Source organism: Emys orbicularis, chromosome 13, assembly GCF_028017835.1.
Source record: "Emys orbicularis isolate rEmyOrb1 chromosome 13, rEmyOrb1.hap1, whole genome shotgun sequence".
NCBI lineage: Eukaryota > Metazoa > Chordata > Testudines > Emydidae > Emys > Emys orbicularis.
The window spans coordinates 34,744,693-34,766,097 of NC_088695.1; the positions used below are offsets into that span (position 1 = coordinate 34,744,693).

Here is a 21,405-nt window from a genome sequence, read left to right on the forward strand (position 1 = left end):
GGGCAGCTTTAGAATCCATCCGGGGGCTCAGGAGGAGCCCCACTGGCGGAGGGGCTGAGAAAGAACATTGGAATGTGAGGGGGTATTTAGCGCAGGGAAGGGGTGAGGAAGAGCCAATCCCCTGCTAACTGCTGGAGGAGTTAGATAGATAAAGGAGCCCAGCATGGGATCCAGGACAGGGCAACCTGTCCACCACGCCCCTTGAAGGACTAAGACAGGGACCATTGTTCCGTGTCAATGGCGAGCGAGAACGCTCAGCAGGTAAATCATTCTAGCAAGGCCTGGGGGAACTCCCACCTGCCTCGTGCTGGCCATAGGTCTCTGCCAACCGAGGGATTGTTGCCAGGTGGGGGAGAGTCTGAACCTTGTGATGCCGCCCACAGGGAGGCAGCAGAGCTTGGCAGTGCCCAGCTTACTCCTTGTACCTTCAGGGATCCTCAGGGTGGCCATCTGCAGGCACGCTTGCAAAACACGCTAGCTCCCCCGAGGATCCAGCCAGTCGCAAGAGCTCATTCTTTTTGCAGCTTGGCAAGCCGCCTTTTCCCGTGAGCCTTGGGGGAAGGGAGGGGGGCCGTGGGGAAGCAGTAAACATCTCGTTTCCTAGAGTACAGGGAAACAAAAGCTAAGTGGATGCCAAGGCTGAGCCTTTACTTTGTGTGTTCAGCCCCAAAAGCATGCTCTACCCGAGAGAATAGGTGTTCTCAACCCAGACCCAGGGCCGGCACAACCCATTAGGCGACCTAGGTGGTTGCCTAGGGCGCTACAATTTGGGGGGCGGCGACCGCAGCGGTATTTCGGCGGCGGGACCTTCCGCCGCCTCTGTGGGGGGCGGCATTTCGGGGCAGTACCTTCCGCCACCTAGGGCGGCAGAAAAGCTGGCGGCGCTCCTGCCCAGACCCCACCCTGCATGACTTGGGCCAGCTCAGCCTACCTCTCCGACCTAGTCCCTTATCACAACCCCCTCTGCTTTGCCACTGATGCCCAGCCCCAATGTCCCCCACAACACAGGACTGGAACACCCTCCCTATTCCGCTTCCCCAGCCCATCCCCTCTTGCCTTTCCAGTCTCTTCCAAACACTCGCTTCTTCAGCTCCAACAAGTGGGGCTTGAGAAACCCACTTTCCTGTGGTAAGTAGGAAACTGATCTGTGGGGGGTCTTTCCGTTGACTTCAGTGGGCTGTGGATCAGACCCATAGTGCTGGGCTTTCAGGGGTTTTCAGGGTGACCTTTTCCATTTAATTGGTGCCCACCCCAGTCCCCATCATATACAACACAATGAACTGAGGTCAGAGCTAGTTTCAAGTGTTTTACTTGTATGCTGTGCTTAAAGGGATATGACCAAGAGAGAAAACCATATTTATAAATATCACACCCTTTCCTGGGTTTTTAATACCACTTTAGATGATCAAAACTGAAAGATCTTTACAAATCAGAGGCCCGATTCTGCAAACATTCGCTCACATCAGCCCCTTCAGTTGCCTGAAGAAGGCTTTGTCAGACTGGGTTCTTAATCTGTTTTTCAGAACATACGCTCCTTAATTAAGGTGAGTGAAGTGCAAAAAATAATCTTCTCAGTTTTGCTCTCTGTTTGTGGCCCGTTTGATGCACTAGCACAAAGTTCTTGTGTTGAGTTTTCAGTACTGGAGGAAGAAATATTTAAAGGCACACCATCGACTTAAGCATTCCATACCTGTCTGAATTTTTTGGACCCTTTCCAGTTAACAATAACTCCCAAGATTACTAGAATTGAAATAGACTAGAGCAAAGTGGTTTTTTTTGCTGGCTCCTTCAGTTCCTTTACTTTGCATTTTGTGTAGTCAAACTTTTCCCTGCTCGGTAAGAACAAATAGTCAGTTTCTTCCCATCTTGCTTGCATGACTTTCACAGAGCAACAGCAGAGAGCAAAACATTTAAAAGACAGGAAAATGGCATTGTAAACCTACAATTTGGCAGGGGGACCAAAGGGCATTTCACTCAGTTTCTGAAATTGACTGTATTTCAAGCTGATGCCACTGCCTTTTGAAATAAAAATAACAGGAAAATAGATATTGGAGGGGGGAATATAAATGAGCACACACATTGTGGGTGTGCGGGTGTGGGCTTGCACATGTGCGCTCACACAACCCCCCCTACATTTTGGATCGAAGTCTAAATTGGCCATCTTCCTTTTTAAAGGCAATCACACACACACACCAGACTGTAGGAGATTAACTAAACTCTCTTCTCTTGCAAGAATTTACAACTAGATACCCAGGAGATTGGCAATCGACTGCAGACCTGCATCGCTGATCAGAAGAACTTGGATAATGATGTGGTACGTCTCTGAGAGGAACGATTTGCATATGAATTGCCAAGGCACCCCCTGGGGCCCCAATTCTCATTCCTTGACTCCTCCTTTTTGGATGCTGATCTTCACTGAAATCCCTAGCTTCTCCTCCTTTGTTATTTCTTTCCCCCAGGTCTTCTGCTCTGAGTCAAGATCTCAACTACTTGGACCAGGAAGGACCTGATCCTGAGCATAGGCGCCAACTCCGTGGGTTCTCCGGGGCTGGAGCACCCACGAGGAAAAATTAGTGGGTGCTCTGCACCCACCGGCAGCCAAGCTCCCCTCCCCGTCCCCCCTCGCCTCCACCCCTGTGTGCGCCGCGTCCCTGCTCCTCCGCCTACCTCCCAGCGCTTGCTCTGGGAGGGAGGGGGGAGGAGCGGGAATATGGCGCACTCAGGGGAGGAGGTGGGGCCGGGGCAGGGATTTGGGGAAGGAGTCGGAATAGGGGCAGGGAGGGGGTGGAGTTGGGGCGGGGACTTTGGGGAAGGGGTTGGAATGGGGGCGGGAGGGGGCGGGGCAGGGGCGGAGTCGGGGCGGGGCCGGGGGCAGAGAGGGGTCAAGCACCCACCGGCGGGAGCAGAAGTTGGCGCCTATGATCCTGAGAGGTGCTGATCAGCTCACTCCCTGTGACTTCAGTGCTCAGCATGTCTCAGGGTCAGGCCCTAAGCAGCGCTAAGTGTCCCAAACCACCTGCAGTAGGAACAGGAATTACACATATATTGAGGGGCAAGGCACATGAGTGTCTTCCTGAGTTTCTGTGGTGTCCTCCTTCCTCCTGATGCATCAGGAAACACCCCAATCCATCCAGCTTTCTCTCTTGCTAGAGGATTCTTTAGGGGCAGGAAATGCCAGTGCTTCTATAGGAGGAGTTAGAGCCTCCGCTTCTCCACTAGGAAGGCTTAGGTGTCTGTCCCTGATACTCCATGATCGCAGAAGTGGTGGTGTGGGCAGCTGGGGAGGGTCTGCGCAATCATGGAGCCAAGGATGCTCAACTGGTTACCATGCATAGTACTGTTCCTCTTCTCCTCCTGATGCTGGTTCTGTGCTGTCCCTGTAAGGGGCCCCTATTTTTATTGGTGTGTCCAAGACGAAGTCAGCTGCTCAGTTTGGGGAACATACATTCTCTTTCGAGCTACCTTCTTGGGTGATCGCTGGCCTGCTAGTCTCTAAAGAGTTAATGGAGGAGAGAATGAAGTCCTTTCCTAGATATGCCCCATAGAAGTACAGTCATCTCTGTTTGGTTTTGGTTTGCTTTCTTTCCAGAGGAACCTAGAGCGAAGGATAAACCTCTATCCTTCCCCCGAAGAAATGTATAACATGGTGCGCTGGGAAGTTCTGGAGGACTGTCTTGTGACAGGCAAAGGCAAGAGCCCACCCACTGTGAGTGTGACTTCAATTAGGGGTGCTGGGGGGAGGGAAAAGCTTAATATGTTTGCCCCCTTCCTCTACCTCTGGTGAGACATCCCTGAAAAGGTGCGGAGGGAGATCTTCTGAATCTGGAACTTTTGCGGCCTTCATGCGGCTTGACATGAGCATGTTCAATCTGATACGCTCTTCTCTGGGGCAGGATGTCCGGAACTGGCTTTGGGGGATCAGCCTGCACCTCTGTCACGTTTCACATTTCTAGGCCCCAGTGCCATGCAAGGTTCCACTTGATCAGGTTCTCATCCAAGGCTTCTCTCTAAATGTGCCTTTTCTGAGCAAAGCTGTGTGAAACTGGAGATGTAAGAGACAGCGAGGCCTTTTCCCTCCGCCTGCCCTCTGACCCCATGTTGTGATTGCCATTCTCTGACACCAAGGGGCCATGCCTGAGCACTGGAAATCCTTGTATGACTCCTACCCAGGGCTTCCCAGTGCAGGAGCGCCGGAACAGGGGAGCCAAGGGGCCATGACCCTCCCACTTTTTGCCCATCCACTTTTCACCACCGGCCCCAGCCCTGTCCCTCTTTGTCCCCCTGAGGTTCCACCTCCCAGCCAGACCAGAAGTGGAGCCTGGCCCAGGGAGCCCAGGCAATGGTGGGGAGCCGCTGACCCTCCATCTGCCCTGGGTGGAGTGGTCCGGGGGGCCGGGACATAGGCCTGGGGCTGCTCTCTGGCCCCCCCCACCATGGGCAGGTGGAGGGGCCCTGAGTCCCTGGCCACCCTCCTGCTTCCGGCTTTGTGGGGAGCGGAGCCTCAGGGGGAAGAGGGTGGCAGGAGTGGGGCCACAGAGGGGACCACTTTTGGGAAGGCTCCGCCACCCCTGTCGCAGTGTCTAACTAGCACAATATGAGAAGGGTTATTTGTGTCATTTGGAGGCCTCACATTCTTGGAATTTATGCATTACAGAATTTTACAATGGTCACTGGACTAAATTAACCACTGGTGACCCCACTGAACCATCAGCTTTACCCAGTGCATGAATTTGGTCCTTTCTTTCCGTGCATGTTAAAAATGTCTTATAGATGAGCTAACTGATCTGGTTCTTTCCTTTTTCTTGTCTCCACGGTGCAGGCCTAGGGCAGCTTCCTGTTGCATTTAACTGTCTAGGGAAGTCACTAGCTGAATCTTCATGATTAGATAGCAGTGAAGTCACCATGTCTTATAGGGGTTGATTAGAAGGTTAGTCCTGAGTGAAGATGAATTTGGTGGCTGTTGCCAGGGGATGGCTGCCAGCCTCAGAAAGTAGCCCCACAGCGTGACACAATTGGTAGCTTATGGTCAAGCTGGAGGAATGCTAGAGTGGAGTAAGGCAAGGTGTTGTGGGTCAGGATGGAGATACATTTGGCAGAGCATTGGAAGGTGCGGAGGAACTTACACGGTGTTTCCGTGTATCATACCTAGCTCTAGCCATTGTGCTAGCAGAACTGATACTTTACACACGTAGGACTAAACCCTGCTCTTTTCCAAGAGGTTCATCAGAGCAGATCTCCACTTCTCTCCCTCCGGCTCAATCCCCATTCTCCCAGAATTCACACATCCCGTTACTCTAATTCACATGCAAACACCCTCCTCTTCGCTTTGACCTCCTCCTTCATCATGTGCAAATAGCACATTATACACTTTACCAGCGCACTTGCATCTGTGGAGAATAGATCAGTTTAGCTGCGGTCAGAGTTACAGTTACGCACTTGGGAGTGGGTTAGAATAGCTGCATGTGTGTATTGTGATTGGTACTCATTGGAGGTGCAAGGGAGGTTGTAGTGGAAGTGAGGTGCCTGTGAGCGTGTTTGCACAGGAAGGCTTGTGGATGAAGATTGGTTTAACTGGGGACTTCAACTTGTAGTGATCACCTTGGTGGGGTTTGTACTTCAGCAGCCTTAAATCCAAGCTAACGAAGGAATGTGCCTGATTGAACACATCTGTAATACACCCCTCCATCCATGAACAGGCTGTGAGGGACGCTCAGGGGCAGCATGTGGCTCATAGCATGCCTGTCAAACAATTAACTTCATATAGCATCATACAAGGTGGCCACATCATGACTGTACCATTCTATGGGAGTCACAGATTAGCTACTGAGATCCCTCTGTAGGTATGGAGTAGAAAAATAGAGACACTCACAGGGCACAGGAGGTGATATCCTATAGGGCAAATCAACCCATAAGAATACAAGAAGTTAATTGATCAATTGGGAGCTTCTGTTCCAGTACTAATCTCTATAGTAAGCAACACATGATATTCCTAACGCGTGCTATTCTTGTTCTGTGTCAGAAACTCTATAAAGTTACCCCATACGGACGCATGCAGGTGGCATAGTTTCCAAAAGAAATCATTTCTTTCCTTACCACAGAATGACATTTCATTTGAATGTGACGGCTAATTCCCAGAATTAGTCATTCCAAAGACAGTCCCTGGAATGGATTGGTGCTATGAGGAGGTGATAAAGCTGATCAGACCTTCTCAGAATGGGATAGGCCTGAGCCACCAGATCTAGAGTTGGATGTGGATTTCCAGCTCCTGAGAGTCTGAGGGTGGACCTGGGGTTCTGGTTTGGCCTGGGGACCCCCCTACAGAATTATGCTCAGGATCCTGATACCAACTCCTCCCCCCACCTCAGCCTCACACATTTTAGCTCAAGAGTGCTTCAATCCAGAGTTTCAGTTCTGGCTCATGTGATTTTCATGCATACACAATGCTTGTTGTTCCTATGGAGGGTGTTTTGGCAGACAGATTAACTGTAATAGTGGTGGGAAGGGAATGTGGGAAGTAGCTGGTGATTTCCCCATGGTGGGGAAGAGTGTGACTGACAGGGGCAAGTGTACACAATTGAGAGGGAGGGTCAGATATCTGCTAGGAATCCCATCCCAGAGACTCCTGTAGAAAGCAGGCTCCTAGGAAACACTTGGCCACTAGTGGAATTGGTTCAGCGACCAGCAAGGTCTTCAGAGGGCGTTTTGTGATTGCTGCTTCCTTTCAATATAAAGGCCGGTTTGGGGGCACGTCCTGTCCCATTGCCCATTCTGTCCAAATAGGCCTGTCTGAGTTGATGGTAGCGTTACTTCCAGTTGAAGTGCAGAAATAGAAGAGGGTGGTTTTGAATATCCCAGCTTTCCCCGCACCCCTTTGCTTTGAACTAGGGCCCATCAGTAAATTGCTCCCATTCCATTGGTTTCCAGGAATCCCAGTCTGTGGATCCCAGCCTAAGCCAGCCCTCTCCAGCTTCACTTATGGACACCCAAGCCAGAAAACCCTCTGCAACCTGGGCAGGGGCTCCAGGGAGCCAGTCTGGCTCTCCCAGCAGCAGACCTGGTACTCCAGGGATGCAGGCCGGGACCAGGGCAGGCATGCCAGCGGTCCAGCCAGCAGCCCGGGCAGGCACTCCAGGAACCAGGGCAGGCACACCAGAAGCCCAAGCAATCACTCCAGCAGCTCAGCCAGGGGCCCAGCCAGGCTCCCCCAGGACCCAGCCGGGGGCCCAGCCAGGCTTCACCGGGGCCCATCCAGGGGCCCAGCCAGGCTCCCCCAGGACCCATCCAGGGGCCCAGCCAGGCTCTCCCGGGGCCCATCCAGGGGCCCATCCAGGCTTCCCCGGGGCCCAGCCAGGGACCCAACCAGGCTCTCCCGGGGCCCAGCCAGGAGCCCAGCCAGGCTTCCCAGGGGCCCAGCCAGGAGCCCAGCCAGGCTTCTCCGGGGCCCAGCCAGGAGCCCAGCCAGGCTTCCCCGGGGCCCAGCCAGGAGCCCAGCCAGGTTTCCCAGGGGCCCAGGCAGGCTTCCCCGGGGCCCAGCCAGGAGCCCAGGCAGGCTCTCCCGGGGCCCAGCCAGGAGCCCAGCCAGGCTTCCCAGGGGCCCAGCCAGGCTTCCCCGGGGCCCAGCCAGGAGCCCAGCCAGGCTTCCCCGGGGCCCAGCCAGGAGCCCAGCCAGGCTTCCCAGGGGCCCAGCCAGGCTTCCCAGGGGCCCAGCCAGGCTTCCCCGGGGCCCAGCCAGGAGCCCAGCCAGGCTTCCCCGGGGCCCAGCCAGGAGCCCAGCCAGGCTTCCCCGGGGCCCAGCCAGGCTTCCCCGCAGCCCAGCCAGGCTTCCCCGGGGCCCAGCCAGGAGCCCAGCCAGGCTACCCCGGAGCCCAGCCAGGAGCCCAGCCAGGCTACCCCGGGGCCCAGCCAGGCACTCCAGGAATCCAGCCGAACTTCCCTGGCACCTGGCCCAGTTCCCCAGCGACCCAGGTGGGGCTTCCTGGAGTCTGGCCTGGAGCTCCAGGGACCCAGGCAGGCTACCTTGGGACCCCAGCAGACACTTCAGCATTCCAGCCCACATCACCTACAGCAGGTCCCCCAGCTCTAGCAGCCCAGCTCGCAATTCCACCTGGACCTTACTCTGCCGTTACATCCCCGGCGTCACCTTTACAAGAGAAGGACAAACACCTAACCTCATCCACGCCGCGAGAGTCCTCCGGGTCCAGCAGCGCCTCCAGTCGCTATTCAGATACTGTGGAAGCGCTGCGCCAGATCGGGCAGCTGACCGACCTCTACACCGCCTTGCAGGAGCAGATAAACCACCTGGAGCAATTCAAGTGTAGCCACGCCGACCTCGACAAGCTGCGACAATTCTTCTCGGATGCAGGTAGGGGCTTCCCCATCAGCCAGTGTCTTCATCACGTCCTTCTGGGAGGGGGCGATGCAGGCGGTTTCCTGGGCAAACACTCCTCGGGTATGGCTTCCCAGAGTGGTACTGACTGTAGCCTTCTGGATCCACAGGGGTGTCTGGGTGAGCAGTGGTGCTCTTGCCTGGGGCCTGGATCCCTCCCCATGGTTCCTCAGTGACTGGCACACTGTTCAGACCTTTGGGCTGACTCCCCAGTGAGACGCGCTTGGTGGAATGGGTGCAGCTTACTTTGACCGGGTTGTCATTTGAGGACATAAATATCCCGCGTGGTACACTTAACGGTCATAAATATTCCGCCTTGGGACTCTTGCCCTGACTTTGACGGGGGTCTAGGGTTCGCTCCCAAGGTCCCATTTTGAAAAGGGGCCTTTTATTGCATTTGGATCATTTTCTGGTTTATTTCAAAGTATCTTGTTGCATTTCCATCCCCCATCCTGAAACGATACAAAATATCCCAGTGGGGGGCACTGATGGGGGCTGTGGGGCTAAATGGGGCGCAGGGAGTGCAATTCCATTCTTAGGGAAGCTTCATATCTCTGCTTGTGTTGGTTTGGAGGCGATAGCTGGTAATCTGCTTTCAGGGTCTGCCTCTGAGCTAAGCCATAGACTTATTAAAGGGGTCTTCTGTATCCTAGTAAAGAGGAGAGGGATAGAAGCTGATAAAGTGCAGGTAGGAACTGAAGAGAAACAGTCAAACAAAAGAATCCAATTCAGTTACATCACACAAAGGCAGACAGCTGAATACGGACACATTTTATAAGTGCTTGTGCACAAATGCTAGAAGTCGAAATACTGAGGTGGGTGAACTTGAGTGCCTGGTATTAAATGAGGATATTGACATAACCGGCATCACAGAAATGTGGTGAAAAGATTATAATCAATGGGACACAGTAGTACTAGGGTACAAAATACATAGGAATGACAGAGTAAGTCATGATGATGCGGGAGTGGCACTATATGTGAAAGAAAGCAGAGTCAAATATACTAACATTTTAAATGCTTAAACTGTACCATAGAGACTCTATGGACAAAAATTCCATGCATGAATAGTAAGAGTATAGCCATAGGAATATGCTACCAACCACCTGACCAGGATGGTGATGGTGATTGTGAAATGCTACAAAAACAGAAAACCCAGTAATAATGAGGATGTCCCCCATATTTACGGGGAACATGTCACCTAAGGATGGAATGCAGAGATAAAATTACTAGACACCATTAATAAGTACTTCTTGGAGCAGCTAGTCCTGGAACCCACAAAGGGAGAGGCAATTCTTGATTTAATCCTAAATGGAACGCAGGATCTGGTACAAGATGTGAATATAATGGAACTGCTTGGTAATGCCATAATGTGATTACATTTAATGTTCCTACAGGGGGGGAGTACCAAAGAAACCCACCACAGTAGCATTTAGCTTCAAAAAGGGGGAACTACACAAAAATAAGGAAAATAGTTAAATGGAAATTAAATTAAAAGGAACAGCCACAAGAGTGAAATGCCTGCAAGCTGCATGGAAACTATTTAAAAACACCATAAAGGCTCAAATTAAATGTATATACCCCAAATAAAAAAACAACAACAGTGCAAGGACCAAAAAAAAAAAAAAATGCCACCATGGTTAAACAACAGAGTAAAAGAGGCAGTTAGAGGCAAAAAGACATCCTCTAAAAATTGGAAGTCAAATCATACTGAGGAAAATAGAAGAGAGCAAAAACTCTGGCAAGTCAAGCAAGTGTAAAAGTATAATTAGACAAGCCAAAAAAGAATTTGAAGAGCAACTAGCAAAGACACAAAAACTAGCAGCAAGTTTTTAAGTATATCAGAAGCAGGAAGCCTGCCAAACAATCAGTGCTGCCACTGGGTGATAGAGGTGCTAAAGGAGCACTCGGGGAAGACAAGGTCGTTGCAGAGAAGCTAAATTAGTTCTTTGCATCGGTCTTCACTGCAGAGAGTGTGAGGGAGATTGGGTCAGGTATGAGATTCTCTTTAAGGTGATAGATCTGAGGAACTGTCCCAGACTTAGGTGACAATAAGGAGGTTTTGGAACAAATTGATAAATTAAACAGTAATAAGTCACCAAGACCAGATGGTATTCACCCAAGAGTTCTGCAGGGACTCAGATTTGAAATTGCAGATCTATTAACTGTGGTATGTGACCTGTCGCTTAAATCTCTGTACCAGATGACTAGAGGATAGCTAATGTGACACTGATTTTTAAAAAAGGTTCCAGAGGTGTTCCTGGCAATTATAGGATGGTAAGCCTAACTTCAGTACCAGCAAATTGCTGAAACTATAGTAAAGAACAGAATTATCAGACACAGAAATGAACACGATATGTTGGGGAAGAGTCAAAGTGGCTTTTGTAAAGGGAAATCATGCCTCCCCGATCGATCAGAATTTTTTGAGGGAGTCAATAAGCATGACAGTGGATATAGTGTACTTGCACGTTCAGAAAGTCTTTGGCAAAGTCCCTCATCCAAAGCTGTCAAGCAAAGTAAGCAGTTTTGGGATAAGAGGGAAGGTCCTCTTCTGGATCAGTAACTGGTTAAAAGATAGGAAACAAAGGGTAGGAATAAATGGTCAGTTTTTACAGCGGAGAGAGGTAAATAGCAGTCGTCCCCCCAGGATTCTCTACTGGGATCAGTGCTGTTTAACACATTCATAAATGATCAGGAAAAGGGGGTAAACAGGGAGGTGGCAAAATTTGCAGATGATACAAAATTACTCAAGATAGTCCAAAGCTGACTGCGAAGAGTTACAAAGGGATCTCACAAAACTGGGTGACTGGGCAACAAAATGGCAGATGAAATTCAGTGTTGGTAAGTACAAAGTAGTGCACTTTGGAAGAAATAATCCCAACTAAACATATAAAATGATGGGTTCTAAATGAGCTGTTACCACTCAAGAAAAAGATCTTGGAGTCATTGGTGATAGTTTTCTGAAAATATCTGCTGAATGTGCACTAGCAGTCAAAAAAGCTAACAGGATGTTAGGAATGATTAAGAAAGGGATAGATAATAAGACAGAAAATATAATAATGCCACTATATAAATCCATGGCATGCACACACGTTGAATACTGCATGCAGTTCTGGTTGCCCCATCTCAAAAATATGTATTAGAATTGAAAAAGGCACAGAGTAGGGCAACAAATATGATTGAGGTATGGAACAGCTTCCGTACAAGGAGAGGGGAAAAAACGGGGACTGGTCAGCTTAGAAAAGAGACGACTAGGGGGGATATGATAGAGGTCTATAAAGCGACGAATAGTGTGGAGAAAGTGAATGGGGGCAGTGTTATTTACCCCTTCACATAACATAAGAACCAGGGGTCACCCAATGAAATTAATAGGCAGCAGGTTTAAAATAAACAAAAGGAAGTATTTCTTCACACAACGCACAGTCAAGCTGTGGAACTCGTTGACAGAGAATGTTGTGAAGGTCACAAGTATAATTGGGTTCAAAAAGGATTAGATAAGTTCATGGAGGATAGCTCTATCAATGGCTATTAGCCAAGATGGTCAGGACGCAACCCCATGTTCTGGGTGTCCCTAAATCTCTGACAGCCAGAAGCTGGGACTGCACAACAGGGCTCACTTGATAATTGCCCTGTTCTGTTCATTCCCTCTGAAGCATCTGGCAGTGGCACTGGCCACTGTCGGAAGACAGGATACTGGGCTAGATGGACCATTGGTCTGACCCAGTATGGCTGTTCTTATGTACACAATCAATTAAGTGCTTCCTTTGTATTTCCGTGGTGGTGTCTAGTCCCTAAGAACCTCTCCAGCATGCCTGCTGACCTCATGGAGCAGCTGTCTTCCCTGAAGGCCACGGCAGAAGACATGAAAGATGTAAAGGCCAAGGTGAGCAACTGGTGTGCCGTCTTGTAACCTAACCATGGAATCAGCAATGGTAACAAGTCCACTGTGGGTGGCTGGGATGGTGTGCGAGACAGGGACTTTGATACTGTATCATCCAGGGTCCGAACATGTGCTATAGGCTGTGGAGTTTTGGTATCGGCATTAGTGGTGAACATCCCTCTTGTTTCAAAGTGTGGTTAAGGCTCTGAACTGAGACTTTGGAGACCTTTGGGTTCAATTTCAGACTCTGCCACAGACTGCCTCTATGACCTTAAGCAAATCACTTAGGGCTTGATTCCCTCAAGGACGTTACACCAGTGAAAAATCAGGTGGAGTTGAGCCTGGATCTGCTATGACCCCTTGCCAGCCCTAACACGCCTGCTCCCTTCCCATCCATTAGAAGAGGGATGCCAGTGCAGGAGGCATCACAGCTGCCTCCATCAGCTTTACGCTGGTGGATAGTCCCCCTACAAAGGGAGAATTATCCAGGGGCTGCTTAATCTGGAGAACCCAGCCCTTAAACTGTTCCCAGTATTATCCATGTACAATGGTTAATTCATCCCCCCGACCTTTGTCTGGCTTGTCTATTTAGACTGTGAGCTCTTAAGGGCAGAGACTCTCTTACGGTGTCTTAGTAAAGTGCCCAACACAACGGTTCCCTGAACTCGTTGGCTTCTCGGCACACTCAGAATATTAAGACAATAATAAGATCAGTATGAGGTGGGGGAGAAACCCTTGGAAAGGAGAGGGGGCGGGAGATTGGCCTTTGTGTCCCTCAGAACAGGTTGCTCCAGGCTTCCTCCCCACCTAGCCCCCTTGCAGAGAGAAATTCTTCAGCAATCCTACCCAAGCCCACCTCTGCTCTACGTCTTGCCAAGGATTATTTTCTGTCATGATGTACACTAGACTGCCCTGTTGCTTTCTGTGCTCAGGGCAGTTTGGAAGGGGGAGGACAGCTGGGTGAGTGGGACAGTGTGCAGATTCCTAGCTACTGAATAGGTTAGTCCAAGATCCCCTCTTTTTGAGATTCACTCCAAAAAGTGTGTGTGCGTGCGTGCGTGTGTGTGTATATCACATTTTTGTGTTTAATACACTGAGCTAAATTCAGATATGAGTGGATGCAAATCCTTTGAAATAATTAGAGTGTCATCTGCTTACATCAGGGCTGTATTTAGCCGTATTTGAACCCAGCACACGTACTGGGGCCGGGGGGGGGGGGGGGGGGGGAGTTATTCAGCCAGTTTGAGGGAAGTCCTTGCAGGCAGATGTGTGCCTGAAGTCCTGACTCTTCATGGTTGTCATGGTTCTAGGTAAGGAAGCTGCAGAATGTCCTTGAAGCAGAGGTGGCAACAGAAGCAGATCAGAAAGTGGAGGGATCCAGTCAGATTAACCTGCAGTTAGGTTACCTCAGGTAAAAAGAGGAGAAGAGAGCTGTGGATGTGTGCATCTCTGCTGCTAATGCAACAGGCTCCAACAACAAGCCTTGGTCCCACAGGATTCACCCACGAGCTGTAGAGCTGGCCTCTGATAAGACAGGGGCCTGTTATCAGACAGGTTACATTATTTAGTTGGGGTTGGTCCTGCTTTGAGCAGGGGATTGGACTAGATGACCTCCTGAGGTCTCTTCCAACCCTAATATTCTATGATTCTATAATAAAGCTGGACTCTAATACTGGTCCAGACTCCAGAGGATTCGTACCTATGCTATAGAGCTGGATTCCAGTGCCTCGTTTGTTATACTTTCCTACAATCTAAGGTTTCTGATCCGAATCCCTCATGTAGACCTGAGCTGTGATATCTAGTTCTGTCTCACCAGGTTCAGACCTGAGTTGATGCAGAACGGAACTACAGTTAACTACTCACGGTCCCAAGTAGTTCGTCACGACCGAGAATGCCGTCCCTATTCCATTCCCCGGGATGGGGCTGAGCTGTAGCATCTGGTCCACGTTCTGGAGGACTTATGCAGAACTGAACTGCATAACCTATAGGGCTCATCCATGCTAACTAGCCCGCATCCCACTAGGGCTGGCTTAAAAATGAGCTAGGCTCATTCCCAGCCTCCCAAAGGGTTTGGTGCATGTAGAACTGTTTTGTAACAGGTGACCCATATGCCATGGTTCGTCGAACAGAACTACCTGCAGGGTAGCCATGGTTCCACTTGGTTAATATACTGCAGGGAGCAGCCATGTATCCCTCCTGGACCGATCAGAGACTTGGACTGTGTTAAATCTGTGTATACACCACTGGGCTTGCTTGAAAGCAGAGAAGTAGAAGTAGTAACTGAAGGGCTCCAGGCCCTGATTCTAGGTTTTGCAGGGCGCTGTGCCAGGCCAACATCTATAACCTGAATAGCACCCCTGGGGGGGACATTGGGCAGGGCAGGGAGGTACATTGCTAAGTGGCTGTGAGAGGGTTTTGGCACCCGGGGCAGAGGAGTTGGGGGGGAAGTAGGGTGACCAGATGTCTCGATTTTATAGGGACAGTCCTGATTTTTGGGTCTTTTTCTTATATAGGCTCCTATTACCCCCCACCCCCGTCCTGATTTTTCACATTTGCTGTCTGGCCACCCTAGGGGGAAGGGATTTGCCATTACTGGGTGGGAGGGAATGTCAAGATCCAGCTGGTTTGGGGAGTGGATTGTTGTTCACCAGGTCATCTTTCAAGAGGGAGTGAGGGAAACACTGGGCCGTTATGCTGGAGGGGAGGGGTTCCTAGGAGAATGCTGGGAAGGGGAAGAGAGTCTAACAGTGCAAGACCTCACCCCTCCTCGCCTCTCCTCAAAGCAGAGGGACCCCTGCAGCTGGTCTTCGCATGTGCCTCAGGCTGGCTCTACGTTCCCACCTCACCCACATCAAAGAAGCTGGACAGAGCCGTAAGAACGGCTGCATTCCTTGCATGGACTGTGTGTTGCTATGTGGTTTGATAGTATCTAAACCACAGAGTTACCTCCCAGCAACCATGGCAGGGGCCAAATTCAGCCCTAGGCTAAACAGGCTGACTTCAGGGGAGCTGCATTTGGCACAGCGGAGGGTTAGCACCTGCCCGTGCTGGGTGGGTGCTGGTCCCTGTCTCCGTGCTCCAAGCCCCATGGCAGCACCTCTGCTCAGCAAATGACCCTTTCTGTTGTTGGCTCTGTGGTCCAGATCGACAGTGCACGACATAGAGAAAGAGCTGCAGGAGCTGAGGGAGCAGCAGGATCACGGCAAAGCCAAGCTGGAGCAGTCGGTGACTGACACAGCCCTCTACCTGCAGGAACAGGTCAGGTGGTTTGAGGCGAGAGGACGGGCTGCTCACTGGCTTGCTGTGAAACAGCTGCCCTTTGGGGTTGGCACAGTGGTAACTCTGAGTATCTCTGCTTGCCCAGTTCCCCTGTGATCTCGGACAATTGCTCAGTACAAAGGTCTCCAGATTTCCTCCTCTTGAAGCCAGTGCCCTAGCCTTGTGGAGTGGGTTGAAGCTGTTAGATGGGCTCCAAAGGGCGTCTTGCCTCACTAACTGCTGCCTCCCTCCCTGGATCCTGCAGGGGAAGGAAGGGGCATTTGAGCTCAGCAGGACGCTCCCTCCAGAGCTGGGGAAGCGTTTTTCATTGGTGTAGGACGGGGTGGGCAAACTATGGCCCGCGGGCCAGATACGGCCCACCAGCCATTTTAATCTGGCCCTCGAACTCCTGCTGGGGAGCAGGGTCTGGGGCTTCCCCCGCTCCAGCACTCCAGCCGGGGAGCAATGTCGGGGGCCGCTCCACATGGCTCCCGGAAGCAGCGGCATGTCCCCCCACCCTCTCCTATGCGTAGGGGCAGCCAGGGTTCTCCACTCTGCACATTGCCCCCGCTCCGAGCACCGCCCCTGCAGCTCCCATTGGCCGGGAACCACAGCCAATGGGAACTGCAGGGGCGGTGCCTGTGGACGGGGCAGCGTGCAGAACCGCCTGGCCGCACCTCCACATAGGAGCTGGAGAAGGGACATGCTGCTGCTTCCGGGAGCCGCTTGAGGTAAGCGCCGCCCAGAACCTGCACCCCGATCCTCTCCCCACGCCCCAACCCTGATCCCCCTCCTTCCCTCCTTCCCTCTGAACCCCTCGATCCCAGCCTGGAGCATCCTCCTACACCCCAAACTCCTCACCCCCAGACGGAGCCCTCACACACACCCCCGCACCCTACTCCCTCCACCCCAGCCCAGAGCCCCCTCCTGCACCCTGAACTCCTCTTTTCTGGCCCCACCCCGGAGCCTGCACCCCCAACCAGAGCCCTCACCCCCTCCTGCAACCCAACCCCAATTTTGTGAGCATTCATGGCCCGCCATACAATTTCTATTCCCAGATGTGGCCCTTGGGCCAAAACGTTTGCCCACCCCTGGTGTAGGAGATGACAGCCCTGGGTAGTGCCCCAAGGAGGTGCTTATCCCCAGGCTGTTGCCTCCCGGAATGCAGCAGGTTTGTTAAAGCTCGCTGTAGGCTAAAACGTTGCTCTGCTATCTGAGGGGAAGCAGGGTAGAGACACGGCTGTTTCTTAGCTTGTCCTGGGGGCAGTTCAGTGGGCTGCCTTATGCAGCCGAGCCAGACCCACTCCTTGGTCTGGTAGCAATAAGATGCTTTGCTCAGGTACCAGCCAGTACATCTTCTGCAATACTTCTAGAGCTCCACGCCGTGCCGACTGGCCCAAGATAGGGACCTTAATGATAGACTCCAAGGCAGTTAGGTCTAGCCTCTAGGGGGAGCACTGCTTCAGCAGCTGCTACCTGGAGAAGGTAGCCTAGGGCCCATCCATGCATGGGCAAATCCTTGGAGTCTTGGCCAGAATGTATTGCCTCGGGCATTGCTAATATCCCTGCTGGCCAGCAGCAATGGGGTGCTGGAGACACCTCTCTGATAGAGCTCAGCACCTGTCGCCCGGGTGCCCTAGCATGCAGAGAAATTCTGCTGGGCGGTGCCTGTTTCAAACCCAACTCCTTCTCTTCCCTGCCTACAGTTAGACAAGCTTAGATCTATCATAGAGAACATGATGGCCTCCTCCTCCACCTTGCTATCCATGAGCATGCCCACTAGCCCGGAGCCTGGGGAGGCAGCGCCGCATGGCACATGCCCGGCCTGCAGCCTAGACGTCAGCGAGCAGGTTAGCCAGCTGTTCAAACGCTACGAACAGCTGCAGGATTTAATTAGCAGCTTCATGACGAGGCATGCGGAAAGCAAGCCAGCAAAGAGGCCGCAGCTGAGGAGCCAGGTAAGGCCAGCCAAAGGGAAACACCCTGCTTTATTGTCCAGACTTCCAGGCTAAAGCTGTGACTGTAATGCAGTACCTGGGGGGAGCGAGGGATGGAGGATTTCAATAGCCCTGTGAGGGGATGGTTCAGACTGGATCCTTTGGGATCTGGGTCCACAGCCCAGTGCAGCAGTGAGTCGGAGCAGCAGGCGGCAGCCCAGGGTATGCTGATTGCTCCTAATGCAGGGCCCACGGGAAGAGCTGCACACGGGAGTCATGTGACTATGACCAATTCAGCCCCTCTGCGCTGCACGCTACGCAGGAGCAGATCGCTGCCGGCTCCCTGGGAAGCCCATCGTTGTTCTGGCTCCTCGTTTAGCCTTGGTTTACACCTGCTGGCTGACCTGGGGGGTGGGTGCCCTGACCCCTCATCTCCAGGCCTGGTCTCAAATCCTGATTTTAGGGGTCACATGTCAGAGTGAGTTTTGTGTGTCTTCCCACTGCCTAGTGGGCTCAAGCCCAGCCCTACAAAGCCATCCCAGCGTTCAGCATGGCTCGTGGTTTCTGCTCTAGAGAAGCTGCAAACTGGAATAGCAGGGGTGGTGGAGGCCAGGACTGAGGCACATAGGCAGAGCTGTGTGAAGTCCCAGGACTGCAGTAGGTGGGGGTGCAGGTCAGGGCTTGGGTGCATCGCCAGAGCTGTGTGAACGGTATGCCCTCGGGGCTGGCATAGCAGGGGGTGCTGCAGGTTGGGGCTGAGGTGCCTTGGTAGAGCTGTGTGTGGGATTCCAAGACCGGATTAGCAGAGTGTGCTGCAGGTTATGATTAGCAGAGCTCTACGTGTGATGCAGCTTGCTCATTACCTGCTGTCCTGTGCCAGGCTGAGGGCAACGCAGTCACTTTCTTCCGGTAGCACTCAGCTTCACCAAAATGGCGCAGAAGAAGAGGAGGCGGGGATTTGAACAGGGATAATGGCGTAGCAGTTTGAGTCCAGTGCAAATCACAAGGGTTCCATTCCTCCATTTGCTCTGCGGTCTGTAGCTCTAGCTTTGCGCAGATTCCCACCCTGCCCTCAGACACACGTTGCACAGTTCTATGTGCAACTTGTAAGCCAGACAGTCCAGCCCACCTCTCTCCCTCCCCTTCCAACCGTGCACCCGTGTCATAAAGGGACTATCCCGTCTCTGGCTTGACGCCGTTCAGATCAGCACTTGTCCAGAGCAGAGCTGGAAGAAGACCCTAGTTCGTGACCGAATGGGGAATTGGGCTCCACGTGACCCCGGGTTGCATTAGTAAATCCCACAGAACATCTGCTATTAATGATGAACCTGAGATTAGAGAGGAGAATGAGGCCAGCCCAGTCCTTGTGTGGATGTGGGTGGCACAGTTACGTTCCTGCCGCTCTTGGTGTCTGATCTCCTGTGTGGGACAACATTAGTGGCCTTATGACACTTATACCGTAACATTCTTCACTGTGTCAGAGCCCCATTATGATGAACTGATGCAATGTTATGATCTATCTAGAGATCTACGCATGAGATTGGGGCCAGGACTCCTGAGTTCTCTTCCTATCACTGTTTTGGCGCATAACCTCTCCATGCCTTAGTTTCCTGTTTGGTAAAATGGGGACAAAAATACTTATGTCTTGGGGCTGGGGGTTGTGAGCCTTACTTGCTCAACATATGGAAAATGTTTTGGGAGATGAAAAGTTCGTGGTGGTATTTCAGCAGTCATTTTCTAGCTGATCCGAATGGCAGGGTACGGCGGCGCCTTCACCTAGCTGAGCCGGGTCCCAGGAGATGCCGGAATGATTCCTAGGGTCAGCTATTCCGCTGCAGCTTCTCTTTCACGTTAAAAGTCACAGTCGCTAATTGTGTCTGCAAAAGTGGGCACAGGCTCGTTTTGCACAAACGGATCTGGGCCTAGGGTGAGCAGCGATAGTGCACACACACAAGTGCTGGCTTTGCATGTCTGGAGTATGCACCCTCTTTGGGAAGCAGAGTCTGCAAAAACAATAGCCAGCACTAGGCATGTTGTAAATATCACTCCTAAAAGGAAAGCTCAGGGAATCAAACAGATTCATACTTAGCCAGTTCCAGTACAACCCGTGGGTTCTGGCACAGATCTCTAGGCCCTCGACTGCCACTGGGAACCACTTTTTATCTGGACTGTGTCCAGCAGGAAGGGATGTGTCCTGGATACCCCATATATCATTCTGCCCAAGGGGGACTGGGGATTGGTGAAGAGTTCTCTATGGAGCCTGTCACCTTGAGGTCACTCATTTGAATTGACTAGTAGTGGCTGAAAATCTTTGCCATGGATGCCATGTAAGTGACTTGTTCAGTGGCCTGTGTGACGCATGCTGTTGATCCAGATCTCCATGTGCAAGTGAGCAGGTGTCCGTGTCACCAAAAGCACATCCACGGCTGGCAGCCTCAGAAGTGAAGCCAAGCACTGGCTGGGCCCTGGAGAACTGCTCTCCCAGCTGTAGCGGAGAGCCCTCCACGTGAGGGATGAGGCGTCCTACCGCTTGCCCATGCCAGGCCTGCTCTGTGGTTCGAAGGCTTTGTGTCTGTCAGTAATTATCTGCTACAGAGCTTCACTTTCCCCTCCATTGCCTTTGAATCAGGATGAAGAGCTGCTGAGTCGCATCCAAAACACCATCCTCCAGGTGCAAGGAGACTGTGAGAATCTCAATGCCACCACAGGGAACCTCGTAGAAGACCATCGGCAGAAGCAGAAAGATATCTCTGTAAGTGACGGCAGGGGGCCTGGCTAGAGGATAAGGTGCTGCCTGTACTCATCAAGGGTTTGGGTTGCTTGGTAATCAGGGATGCTCTTAGCACTGTGCATCCTCATCGTGGACGCTCGTTAGCAAGGAAAACAAAGGGACGGGCAGAAGAGACAAAGGATCCTGTCTCCTGCCCTGGGAGAACCCAACTCATCTAAGGCTCTACATAGCACAGAGGATAGGTAGGTGGCTCTGGACTTGTTAGCCCCTGAGCCGCTCTCTCCTAGTCCAACATCAAGTACTGCAGGAGACTATGAGTCATGCCACTGAGTTGCCTGTTATGATACACCGAGGATTTGCTGAGGCTGTCATCAGAGACTGACCCCAGAAATATAACACCCACCACAGGCATTAAAACACGAGGAGCCTGACGCCCAGTGAGTCTCTGGTAGGTGAGCACCCTCTTGAGAGAGAGGAGATCTGGAGAGGGGATCAAAGGGCAGACAGGGAATAGCACATGGACAGCCCTCCTGTCTGCAGGTTCTTACACTGACTAGGCCCAGATGTGCCCCCTTCACCACCCTGCTGTTGTGTTTAGTGATGACTCAAGATATCTGAGCCCCAAGAGGTCTCAGGCTACTAGGGAGTACGTGCAGGTGCTGCTGGTGGTCTGGGTAATGACAAGGACTGTGCAGTAATCTCAGCCTCCCCGTTCTCTGACTGGTTTTCATCTCCGCCTCTTCTGTGTTCTGTAAAGCTTCTCTTCCAGTCACTGGAGAAGTTGGAAAAGGAGAAAGCAGACAAGGAGCATCTGGAGACAGAAATTGACGTGGTAAGGGGGTGTGCAGCACCAGCTTGGGTGGGACAGACGCACGTGGTTTCTTTCACAGGCACAGGAGATGTATGTTTAGGCTCTCTATTCAGTGGGAGGTGGTGTGGTCCCCTGGCTAGGATCCCAGGCTGGAGAGCTGGGATCTGTTCCTGGCTCTTCGGTGTGGGACTTGGGCAAGTCCCTTCGCCTCTCTGTGACTCTTTTAAATGGGGCTAGTGACACCCACCTTGTAAATTGCTGTGAGATCTACTGATGAAAGGTGCTAGCCATGATTACTTAGCATTTTACAGCCTCTAAATGCAACTGTAAGGAGACTCTCCCTGTTGCGCGCGCACTGTGACACTTACATTACCTACACAGCAGCCGGAATTGTCAGAGGTGGCC

The 21,405-nt window shown here is 52.0% G+C and overlaps 1 protein-coding gene across 1 annotated transcript in view; it reads left to right on the top strand.

Moving 5' to 3' along the window:
* The window catches only part of QRICH2 (glutamine rich 2), a 52,718-nt gene that overhangs the window by 11,334 nt on the left and 19,979 nt on the right, over positions 1 to 21,405 (top strand). Inside the window, exons 3-11 of the mRNA XM_065415317.1 lie at positions 2,234 to 2,314; positions 3,590 to 3,689; positions 8,150 to 8,362; positions 12,172 to 12,266; positions 13,574 to 13,674; positions 15,407 to 15,521; positions 17,228 to 17,479; positions 20,088 to 20,210; positions 20,947 to 21,021. Of these exons, the coding sequence (XP_065271389.1) occupies positions 2,234 to 2,314; positions 3,590 to 3,689; positions 8,150 to 8,362; positions 12,172 to 12,266; positions 13,574 to 13,674; positions 15,407 to 15,521; positions 17,228 to 17,479; positions 20,088 to 20,210; positions 20,947 to 21,021 (1,155 nt within the window). The remainder of the gene's footprint in view (positions 1 to 2,233; positions 2,315 to 3,589; positions 3,690 to 8,149; positions 8,363 to 12,171; positions 12,267 to 13,573; positions 13,675 to 15,406; positions 15,522 to 17,227; positions 17,480 to 20,087; positions 20,211 to 20,946; positions 21,022 to 21,405) is intronic.